At 41.6% G+C, this 12,551-nt stretch overlaps 1 protein-coding gene across 1 annotated transcript in view; it reads right to left on the bottom strand.

Moving 5' to 3' along the window:
- Nucleotides 1-1,181: 1,181 nt before the first annotated feature.
- The window catches only part of CYP2J2 (cytochrome P450 family 2 subfamily J member 2), a gene marked incomplete at both ends in the record, with an annotated part of 31,580 nt that continues 20,210 nt past the window's right edge, over nucleotides 1,182-12,551 (bottom strand). The window contains 3 exons of the mRNA XM_080692423.1: nucleotides 1,182-1,360; nucleotides 6,808-6,946; nucleotides 10,331-10,518. Coding sequence (XP_080548549.1) covers nucleotides 1,182-1,360; nucleotides 6,808-6,946; nucleotides 10,331-10,518 — 506 coding nt within the window. The remainder of the gene's footprint in view (nucleotides 1,361-6,807; nucleotides 6,947-10,330; nucleotides 10,519-12,551) is intronic.

Genomic DNA, 12,551 nt, shown 5'->3' on the forward strand with positions numbered 1-12,551 from the left:
AAGGACCCTCTGGCCCTGAGTTGTGTTGCCCTCTTTCCCTGACTGGAACTCCTCCAAACTCTTTATACATCCATCCTTCTCCCAAGACCATGGTGTGGGAATAAATGCTTGATGGACTCAAGACAAAGCGGTTCTGTGAGACACACAATCTTTCCACATATGTTCCCCAGCCTGTTCTCCAGGTTTGGCTGACTGTGGTCTCATCCTAAGTGGCCTGAGTCCAAGGCCTGTGTACTTCTTCCTTATGCAAGAACAACATAGAACACAGAACAGCATGTACCCTCCCTGCCTTCCCAGAGGGTCAGGAACAAGATAAAGCCCATTGAAGTGTTACCAAATGGTAGATACTTTATGGCCAACCACCATGGCTGCCCAGAGTGCCTGTGTCCTCAGCGGAACTGTTACCGTGTAGGGCAAGAGGCTGGACTCCACTGCTCATGTGCTCTGCAAATACTCAGACTCGACTCAGAAGTGTTCTGATTCAATCTAGCTCTGAAGGAAAATAGAACTTTCTTGTTTTAAAATCTCCTTCTTCAGAGAGCTCCCAGGCAAGGGAAGCTTTTTTATAAGAGAAGAGGTAGCAAAGGGAACACAAGAAAGGAAATATGCATAAGCAGATTTAGACAGCAAGAGAAGCTGTCTCATATTTCTTGGTGAGTGGGGTGGGGGTAGCCCTTCAGCCTTTATTCTCAGTGGAAGGAAACATGAGATGCAGAAAAACAAGTTATCAGGATGTTGTCCTTAAGTTCAGAGGGAGTCTCTTTCATCACTTCTTGTACTGACTATTTTGCATCCCTTAAACCCAAGCTATCTCAATAGGACAGACAGGAAGGAATTACATAGTAGCTACAATTCTCATGATGTCCTTTAAGGTTTACAAACCACTCAAAATCCACTATTTCCTTTGACCCACACAACATGATTTTATTTTTAGGGAAGAAATCATTATTCTCTTTTCACTTCCTGAATGAAAAGGGAAATCATTGAACACATACACCGTTGTTCTATGGTTAATTTGGAGGAGACAGCAGAGCTGGGATTGGGATTGCCTTTCTTCTTAGGGCAGTTCCTTTTGTCTTTGCTCAGAGTCACCTTCTTTTGTCCCCTTGCATCTGAGCAGGTGCCGGCAGAGCACAGGTAATTTCTTCTTCCTCTCCTTTTCCCTTCCTTCTCTGGCAGCATCATGCCCTGGGAACTGCACAGATGCGATGGGCGACTGGGGAGAGGGTGAGGCCCAATCTGAACTTGAGGCTCAGCTTCTCATCAAGTGGGGCCTTAAAGGTAAATTTTTGCATGAGGGAAGTGAAGAAAATAAATAGCTCAGTCCTGGCCAACTGTTCTCCGAGGCATCCACGCTTTCCTGAAAGACAAATAGGAAGGTGGGGTTACCTTCTCAGCTAGCACTGGAACCTAAAAGAGAGCAGACCCAGGCTTTTGTCCATCAGATTATTGAAGGCAGACAATTAACTGAATTCACCAAAACACAGAAAGTGGAGTCCAGCATTACAAAGTCAAATGCCTCTGGGGGTGAAGTAGTTCTAGGGTGAAGGGTCTTGGACATGGTTCATCATACCCAGGATTATTTACTCCCTGCTCAGAAAGTCCAGGGACAGAAAACAAGTTGCCAAAGCAGAAAAAAATATGTATCTGGAGAACCAGCAAACCAAAGAAGATGAAGACTCTTGGCAACAAAGACCATCTTGACTTAGCCTAGGCTTTAAGCTCTCTTTTATGCTCAGATAAGAAGGAAAGGAGGAGGGTTGAGGTTAGGAAAGGACTGATAACTGAGACTTCTAGGTGCTGTCAGGTGGTTTGGAACAGGACTTTGTGAAAGATGGTGATTGGTGATCTGTTGATCAAGAGGCCCCTGTAAATATTAAAAATATCTTAGGTACTCTTTTTTTTTCTTTGCAGTACTGGGGATAGAACCTGGGGGGGGGGTTCTACCTCTGAGCTACACCCTCAAGTTACACTTCCAGCCTAATTTTTATTCTTTATCTTGAAACAAGGTTTCACTGAATTGCAAAGGGCCTCACTAAGTAGCTGAGGTTGGCTGCAAACCATGATCCTCCTGTCTCAGGCTCCCAAATGCTGGGATTACAAGCATGTGCCACCATGCCCAGCTGGGCTTCTTAGGTACTCTTATCTTGAAGTCTTTAGCCTTGAAGAGGGAGGAGAGACATTAGGAAAATTTAAGACTAATCAACCTTTTATTACTAGTTCCAGGCAAATACTCCTTAGATGGCTAACCTGTCTATCTGCAGAGTTGAGCAGAAATCTTACAAATTAACAGCAAAGGAGACAGAGGCAATATGAAGGCAGGGATGCCAAGCTTTTAATGCTACATTTAGTCACTCGTTGGACATTTGCAGGTCCAAGTGAAGAGCCAGATCTTTCAGCAAGAGGTCCTCAAGTCCCTGAAAAGCAGCCTAAGCATTAATCATCATGACCCCCATATCAACTATGTCTAGACTAATAGTGTACTGCTCAGCTGTGTACCCTCCAAAATTAGTGATATTAAAAGTCATCAACAAGCAAGTGAGGCTGGAGGGTTTATGTAGGTTTTCCCTGGGTTATAACAAAAACAATAAAAGTGGGAGACCCAGCCTGACCTAGAAAGTAGGGTTCTAGTCTAAAGGCTTTCAAAATTCACTTAACAATGACAAAAGGGCAGTCAACAAACAGCAACAAAGCAATGTAACTGTTTCAATCCTCAATAGGACACTCTAAGATATAAGCAAATAAACACCAGAACAGGGTTTCTAGTGTCTCTGTCATTTTTCTCCTATATGTGATGTCCTCCTTCTCCCTGGGGGACTTTCTGCCCTTCACACTCATCAGAACTACCTGGGTCTCCATCCCTCAGTGGTCTGTCCTGGTGAGAGCCTTTGCTTGTAATGTGGAGCCCCAGCTGGATGGTCCTCTGCACAGTTCACACGTGGTACTGGTTTAGCCATGTACCAGTCCCTGTCAGGTGTGGAGAACTGGAGGCAGAGGACAAAGATCCAGTTCAATTCCTCCTATCTCCCAGGGTGATTGAGGTAAGTTAAGCAATCTCTTCAGATATTAGTGAAAATGTGTCTGAATTTAAGATAGAAGCTATTTTACATATTGATTGTGCTACCTGCTGAATCCAAATGCACTAAATAATTTAACAATTGGTACAGAAAAATTATTACAAAATGTCACCTACAGAATAATAAACATTTTAGGAATATAAAGTGCATTATTAGAATGATCTGGTAATTATCAAAAAGGACAGTTTAAATGCTAATCTTTAAATAAAACTCATTTGCTGATAGTGTTATTAAAATAGCTTTCTATCCATTATATTTCTTTATTGTGTGCTTTTGATAATGTGCCTTTTATTAATCTGAAATAATTTCAAATGTACAGAAAACTGACACAAATAATTTGTTTCTCCTGAATTATTTGAGAGTAAATTGCCATACCACCCATAAAAAAGTTGGTATATAATTTCTACAAATGAGGACCTTCTCCATAATAACCATCAAAGGTCAGGGGATTGACATTAACGCATTACCACCCTCTACCCTCTTATCCTCAGATCCCATTCAGGGTTGTCCGGTTGTTCCAATAATGTCCTTTACTAAAAGAGTCCAGTTTAATGTTGTGCATTGCATTTAGCTGACATGTCTCTTTAGTCTCATGTCTGGAATAATTCTTCACTCTATATGACTTTCACAGCTTTGGCATTTTAAACATTACAAACCAGTTATTTTGTAAATGTCCCTGAATAGAACAGGTTGTGGGGTTGTGTATTTTTGGTAGGAATGTCACTGACCTGACTCTATGTTCTCATTTCATCCTACTAGATGGTACATAATTTTGATTTTTCTCATCATTGGTGATCACTTTATTAAGATGGTGTCTAACAAGTACGATCCTGTAAATATTTGTTTTTGAAACTAAAAATATTTTGAGAATATGTGGAGAAACCAATCTTCATTCTGTCACGCCTTCCGTGAGATCCCCAGGCAGACCTCCTGCCCTCTCTGCTTTTCATTCTTCTCGGTCAGAAGAGAGATGGTGAGAACAAAACACCTCAATCTTCCCTTTGCCTCGTTCCCACATAATTGGCAATGTGACTTCATAGGTATTTTATTTATTTATTTATTTATTTATTTATTTATTTATTTATTTATTTGGTGGTACTGGGGTTCCTGGAAGCCCTTCTACCTCTGGGCTACACTACCAGACCTATTTTTTATATTTTTATTTGGAAACAGGGTCTCTTAAGCCAGCGAGGCTGGCTCCGAACCAGCGCGATCCTCCTGTCTCTGCCTCCCAAGCGCGGGTGTGCGTCACCACGCCCGGCTTCATAGGTATTTTAATTAAAAAAAAAAGTTGTAGTTATTTCCCCTCCCCTTGAACTGGAGCTGGCCTTATGCATGGCACCTGTTGTCAGAATGGGATGGGAATCCTGGGTTGCTAGCTTCCAGCCTGGACCTTGAGAAGCTACTATGTTCGTGCTTCTGTTCTCCCCCTTGGGACTTCATAAGCACCACATGGAAAAGCCAGGCTTGTCTGCTATAGGATGGAGGTGGTGTGAAAAGAAAACCGCTGTCCCAAATGAGGTCATCTGAGACCAGCCTGCAGTCACCTAGCCTACCAAACATGTAAGAGAGCCCAGCTAGTCACAGAGTTTTAGACTGTTTGTTACCCACTAATATATACTAGCTGATACATATGGTGTGAACTCAGTGAATCTTTAAATGGAAAGGTCTTTGATTGGGAAGGTAAGTTACAGAGAGAGCACTAGATCAGAAGCATAAAAACTTGAGTCTTAGGCCCTATTCTGTCAAATCACTGAGTATATGGTCTTGGAAGGAAACAACTCTCTTTTTCAGCTTCCTACATTAAGAAAAAGGTATTAATCCATTTCCTGTCTAATTATGAATAACTGGTTTGCTGTAAGGATTCCATGAGATAATTTGAAGTTGTAATTAAGAGGGTGTAATACAATTCCCAGTAGCAAAGCACCAGTTAATTACTGTGTGTTGCTCTTTTTATACTACAGCTAATGTAAATGGAATAATTTTTAAACAATGGGAGTCATGATACAAATATGATGAAGAAATTTTGCAATATAAAAGAAAGAAATCTAGGCATCACTTGGCTGAGAAAATCCTTTTTCGTCTTAAAGCCATGGGCATCTATCTATTAAGATTCCTCTCATCATACTTGCAGCAAAAAGTAGGTAAAGGATTTTTTGGGGAATGCATAGAGGGCTATACTTTTCACATTTCAGGATTTTATGGATCCAATGCAAGAGACAGGAAAGCATGTTTATAATACTTAAAATTAAGGCTTTGCTTTGTGCTGTAATAAACCTGAATGTTGCAGACAGACTAGGGTTTTTTTTTTTTTGTTCTGTTTTGTTTTGTTTAAATTTTACTTCATTTTAGAAGTGACTTGTCCAATGTGCATAAAATAACCTAAAACCAGATGAGGAAATACAAAAACAATATATTAAGAATCAACCCAAACACACCCAGAACATCACAGCTCATTGGGAAATCAATTAATCACAGCGCCTTGAGGTTCAGGTCAAATTCCAGACCTTCTCTTTTGGCCTTAATATCACCAGCAGCCAAATGATAGTGCCTAGGAAGATCAATGAATATTCCATTTTAAGTTAAAAATAGTGAATTATTATGTATTCCATGGTGTGGTTTCAGTGCAGCACTTGGTTATTTTGAAAAAATAGCGTTGGAAGAACGCAAAATTTACTTTTTAAGAAGTCTTGTGGACACTGAGTCCTACCTCTGCCATGTGACTTTTATGAGCTCATTTCCACATTTGCTTAATCCTCAGTTTCCTTATCTGTTAAGTGGTGATAGTAATTTGAACTTTATACAGTTACACTAGGATATGTGCCCCAGGAGAGTAGCTCTATTATGATTTCTACTTCATCCATGTCATGTTCTCAGGACTGAATATTTGACACATAATAGATCCCCAGTAAATATTTATGGGATACAGGAATTCAGCAATTATTTAGTAATATATGTAACTCAATACCTGAAATAAGGCTTTTGTTATTGATTTTATAATATGAGTTCAAAATGCCCTTTAGAGGAAGAGAGAAAAAGTGTGTGTGTGTGTGTGTGTGTGTGTGTGTGTGTGTGTGTGTGTGAGAGAGAGAGAGAGAGAGAGAGAGAGAGAGAGAGAGAGAGAGAGAGAGAGAGAGCACGCAGGCAAGCAAGTGAGCAGTATATCCATTTTCCTGCCCTTAGAATTGCATACCAGAAAAATGTACTAGTTTGATTTTGCAAAAGGATTTCTACAAGGGGTTCTTATAGAGCAGAACCCCACCTAGGTGAACTGGTGGCATTTAGAGTCACTGTCTAATGACCTAACAGTAAGTATGTGGCCCCTCTCCCTCAATGTCTCCTCATCTTATTATAAACCAGATCTGTTTCTGTGTGAGTGGGATGCCCTTGAAAGGAACTTGTGACAATTAAAAACTCTATAAAAAAGGTAGGTGCTCAAACTTCCTTGTGAGCAAGAGCCAGGATTGGAGTTTCTGTCTCCAGTGTTTTGGAAAAGAGGGCAGAGGGAGGCTGGACTCTCCTTCAGAGCAGGGAAGGCTTGAGGAGCAGAGGTGGCCTGAAGCAGTGCCATGTCCAGGGAAGGTGGGGCTGCAACCAACAGCAAGATGAATCACACTGGGAAGGGCTGTCTGGAGACTTTCCAGCTATAGCAAAGGTCTCCAGGGAGCAGAGGAGGGCAGGGCTGAGGGAGGAGCTCTGCACTCTCACGCTTGTCTTCACCATGACTTACCCATGGAGAAAGGCAGGAAGGCTTCCTTTTTCTTAAACTGTCCATTCTCCAGAAAATGTTCCGGGTTGAAGGTGTCAGGAGTGGCCCACTCCGCAGGGTCCCTGTGCAGCGCCGTCAAGTTGGTCAAGACCATGGTCCCCTAAGGAAGACAGCAAAGAGTCAGGCAGGCTTGAGCCGGGTGACACACACTCAGAGGGTATTGGTCCTCAGGCTTCCAGGCCAGGGCCTGCCCACATCCTGCACTCCCCCACCTCCTGAGCAGCACACCACTCCCTCAACCCAAACCCCTAGGGCTTTCCTGTTTGTGTGGGATAATTTAGAACAATAGATTGGAATTGCCTGCTGGAAATTTACCAAGAAAATTTGACTACTCTTGACTGTAGAATGAAGCTGTTCTTTCTTCCAGGACAAGTTGGCTTAGGTCTACTGAGGAGACCTGTAAACCTCCATTAAAGAATAACATGACAGCTGCCCACCAAACCCCATCAACCCAGCTGCCCAGTGAAGTGATGACCAGTGCAGCTCTGAAAAAGGAAAAGACATGCCCTTCATTTTGCTTCTCCATTCTCTTCCTTACAGTGTCCAGGATGCTGTGCCCAGTCCCCAAGGCAGGATTAAGAGCAGAAGCAGGTTTCCAGAGAAAGAAGCCCCTGTCCATCCAGATACATGGCAAGAAACCCCACAGTCACCAAAGCAAGCTTTTCCTTTTCTGCCTCATCCAACCCATCGAAGTCTAGTCAATTCCTCTTTAAATTTCTTGATTCTGTCATCTCAACTACCTGCCCACCCTCTCCACCTTGGCCCAGGCTCCCACCTTGAGTGCAGAGACACTTGTGCCTGCCTCCTAACCATGCCCACATCCTCTCTTTCCCCTTTCAATCTCTTCCACACCCTGAAAGCAGAGTGGGCTCTGAACATGACTTCAGCATGCCATGCCCCGACCCACTTTCTCCTTGAACCTTGGTGCCCTTTGGTAGTGTCTGATCACTGAATATACAGTTCCCTTGCCTGACCCATCAGGGCCTCTCTCTGCATGGGCTCCCACTATTGTGGCCTTCCTTTAGCTTCTGAAAGGAAGCTAAAGGAAGCTTTCTCACTCATATCAAGGCCTTTAAAATTCTGTTTGCTGTGCCAGTAATGTTCTCCCTCCCCCACTTTGTCACTGGTTAACTAATTCTTAACCATTCTTTAATTCTCAGCTTCTGCATCATTTCCTTTGAAACTCCCCACCCCATCACTTTGGCTCCTGGTTCTCACTCTACCTGGGAGATACAAGGAGCATCTTCATAAAAACAGTGTGTTTTTCTTTGGAAAGCCATCATTGTTTGTAATCACGTTATTATTTTGCTTAAGGTTGTTTTTCAGACCTGACCACTTCAGGTGCTTAATGAATGGTTGCTGAATTAATAAAGAATAGTAGCTGCTATTTTGAGTACAAGGCTCAGCATGTATGATCTCATTTTACTTCCCCGTGGATCTTGTAAGATGGGTTTAAACGCATTTTATAAATGAAGAAAGTAAAGATACAAAAGGTTAAATAATGTGCTAAAAGTCACACAGAGGAGGATGTTAAGCCATCATTTAAATGAGGTCCATCTGATGTTAAGGGCATGACTTCCAGCTTTTATTGCAAATAGTCAATTATATTTCTCAGAGCCCAGCATGGCTATTAAAGTTGATGCTAAAATAGTGGTAGAGATGGGCTGGCTGACTGTAGTTAAATGAATGGCTAGAAAAATAGAAACAAAACCTGGTGAACTCAAACTTCAGTCTTCAACCACAAGACGCTCACTCAGTAAGGAAACAGCACATGCAGCGGCTCCATTTCCTAGCTCTGCAGGGACAGTCACCAAGTAGTGTCCAGTGGGTAAACTCTTCAGGTTTTACCTCTGGAGATCAACTCTAAGTACAAGCCATTTGGAGAGACCTAGACAAACTAGAATAGGTCTACAGAGGCTGGCCAACGTGGCCAGGAAGCACGGGAAGAACTGTAAAAATTCATCATTAAGCAGGAACACTGCACACCCCAGGAGAGCTGTCTGCAGAGATCCCGAGAGTGGTGGGTGGCTTGGGATCAGAATTCTGTTTTTATATACTTTTACTGGTGCATTGTAATTATACATCACAGTGAGATTCGAAGTGATACATTCATACCTGCACAGATCATGTGGTTTATTTCTATTATTGAAGACAGAAAATCTGTGGGGTTTTGTTTGTTTGTTTTTGTGATACTGGGATTGAATTTAGGAACATTCCACCTCTGAGCTAACTATTTTATTTTTTTACTTTGAAACAAAGTCTCACTAAGTTACAGAGGGCCTCCCTAAATTGCTGAGGCTGGCTGAAAATCTGCAAGCCTTTTGACTCAGCCTCCCAAATACTGGGATCTCAGGTGTGTACCATCACTCCCAGCTGAAGACATGGAATTTAATAGGGACCGATGGAGGAAAATTGCCAGAAGATTCTTCTAAAGTCAAAGTAAAGCAAGTCCGTGGAGTACATGTGCAGTACAAATAGAACAAAGCTTGTTCTGGATCCCAACCTTTGGCACTTTGTTGTTGAGGAGATCCCATGCAAACAATTTTTCTGCGTTTCAACTTCCCAGTCTCTAAGATAGGAATGACAGTTACTCTGAGAACTAAGACAGTTTTTAAAAGGCTAACGGTCGATGGCACAAGGAAGTCATTTTTTTGTAAGTGTTTGCTCCTTTCTCTCCCGTTTTATTTTTATTTATTTATTTATTTATTTATTTATTTATTTATTCCTGGAAGTCCTTCTACCTCTAGGCTACACTCCCAGACCTATTTTATATTTTTGAAACAGGGTCTCTTACGCCAGCGCAGCTGGCTTCGAATCTGCGCGATCCTCCTGTCTCCGCCTCCCAAGTGCGGGGATTACAAGCGTGTGCCACCACGCCAGGCTCTCTCCCGTTTTAAAGTTAAAATTGTACATACTGGATTCACTTCCTTTTTAAGGCAGAAATTTCCCCATACTGGGGCTATAAGTAAAAGTTATATAACGATCCCAGTGGGATCATTACATTAGAAACACCAGCATTCGTGTGGCTTTGGCCCAAGTGATAGGTATCCTTTCACACGTCAACGTTCTCTACCCTCAGGCTTGTGAAGTAGACTTTTCCACACTAAGTCCAGCATGTCTCTACTCCTGAAAGATGCTCTTTCAAGGCAAGGAAAAGAATCCATGGAAAAGTTGACAAGATCTTCTGCCTGCTCTGTGCCCACAAAGACTGACAATACCCACCAGCACAACATGAATGCAGAAAAGTCCCACAGCATCAACAGAAATGTTAGTCTTTGCCTAAATACATATGACCTAGGAATCTTCCCTTCTCCAGTCCCCATGATTCCTATTAGTATCTAGTTAAACTCACAGAGAATAAAAAGCTACAAATTTTCTTATATCAGCGATACTGTATCCTTCTCCTTTAAGTGATTTCTTGGGGTTGAAATACATGTATTATAATGGTCTCAAAGACAGGCTTCAAGACCTGAGGCTTGATTACCTTGGGCAAGTGATATCCATCCAGAGTAGTGTCCACTGCCACTTCCCTGGGAACATTCAGGGGGATGATATTGCTCATTCTCTGTACTTCATGGATAACAGCATTGGTATAGGGCAAGGACTCCCGTGTGGCCACACTTGGCTGCTGCCATTGGCCAATTACTCTGTCAATCTCAGCGTGTACTTTTTCTGGAAGAGGAGATTTTGTTATTTTTAAAACTTTGGCATTTTTTCTAAAGATGTAGGAATAAGCCAGATAGAGAGGCACTTGCCTGTAATCCCAGTCCTTGGGAGGCTGAGACAAGAGGATTGCAGGAGGTTTGAGGACAGCCTCAGCAACTTCATGAGACTATTTCAAAATAAAAAAAAAAATAAAGAATGGCTGGGTGTGTAGCTCAAAATTAGAATGCCCTGGGTTCAATCCCTAGCAACACGTACACACACATACACACACACACACACACACACACACACACACACACACACACGTAGGAGTGGTTTTTAATATCTTACCTGTTTTTTTTTAAGCTAATACTTTTTTTAAGAACTGGGGATTGAACCCAAGGGTATTCTACTTCTGAGCTATACCCCCAGCACTATATTTTATTCTTTATATTAAAACAGGGTCTCACTAAGTTGCAGAAGGCCTCAATAAGTAGCTGAGGCTGCCCATGAACCTGTGATCCTCCTGTCTCTGCCTCCCAAGTACTGAGATTACAAGCATGTACCACCACATCTGGCTTATAGTTAACACTTATTTTTATTCTTTATTTTTTATTTTATTGATGCATTATAGTCTCACATCATGATGTAAATCATGTTGACAATGACATGGACACAATACTTGGTGCCCCTTGCCTCCCCATTTCCCTCCCTCTCAATACCAAGTACTCAGATTGACAATGGTATATTCACATGTATACATATAGTCAATGGTAATATTTCCATTTATTAATTTCAGTCTTCCTCTTTCCCCTACCCTTCCTGCCTGGCTCCACTGAGTCCCCTCCATTATCTGGAGTTCCTCTGATATTCCAAATACTCCCTAGCTCATGCATATTAGAGAAAACATATGACCCTTCATTTTCTGTGATTGGCTAATCTCACTTAACATATGTTTTCCAGGTCCTTCCATCTTCTTCAAACGATGTAATTTTGTTCTTTATTGCTGAGTAGAATTCCATTGTGTATATTTTCCATAATTTTGTAATCTGTTCATCTGCTGATGGACACCTAGGTTGGTTCCATAGTTTGGCCATGAGTTGTAAGTTGTGCTGCTATAAACATGGGTACATGCATGTATTATTATAGTTCTCTGGTTTCAATCCCTTTGGAAAGATATCCAGTAGTGGTAGAGCTGGATTATATGGCGGATCTATTCCTAGTCTTCTAAGGAATCTCCACACTGATCTCCATAGTGGCTCAACTAGTTTTCACTCCTGCCAATAGCGTAGAAGAGTTCCTATTTTCACACATCTTCACTAACATTTCTTGTTATTTGACTTCTTTATGATTGCCAGTCTGATGAAATCTCAGTGTAATTTTGGTTTTCATCTTTCTATTGGCCATTTGTTCACTTCTTGATTGGGTTGTTTATTTTTCTAGTGTAAAGTCTTATTTTTTATGGTGGTACTGGGGATGGAACCCAGGGGCCTTCTACCTCCGGGCTATACTCCCAGACCTATTTCATATATATATATATATATATAAAATTTGGAAACAGATAAAGCCAGAGAGGCTGTCTTTGAACCTGCACAATCCTCCTGTCTCAGCCTCCCAAGGGCGGGGATTACAAGCATGCACTACCACACCCGGCTGTAAAGTGTTTTAAGTGCTTTATATATTCTGAATATTAGTTCTCCATCAGAGGGATAGCCAGTAACGATCTCCCATTCTGTAGACTTTCACTTTAGACTTTTGATGATTTCCTTTGATGAGGAGTAACTTTTTAGTTTGATGCCATCCCACTTTTTAAATCTTGTTTTAATTTCCTGAACTTTGGAAGTCTTGTCGAGGAAGTTACTACCTGTGCCTATATAATGGAGTACTGAACCTATGCCCTCCTCTAATAGCTTCACAGTCTTTGTTCTAACTTTCAGGTCTTTTATCCATCTTGAATTGATTTCTGTGCAAGGAAAGATGTAAAGATTTAGTTCTATTTTTCTATAAATAGAACTTTCCTAGCACCATTTGTTGAAAAGTCTGTCTGTTCTCCAGTATAT

Source organism: Muscardinus avellanarius, assembly GCF_963383645.1.
Source record: "Muscardinus avellanarius genome assembly, chromosome: 3".
Lineage (NCBI taxonomy): Eukaryota > Metazoa > Chordata > Mammalia > Rodentia > Gliridae > Muscardinus > Muscardinus avellanarius.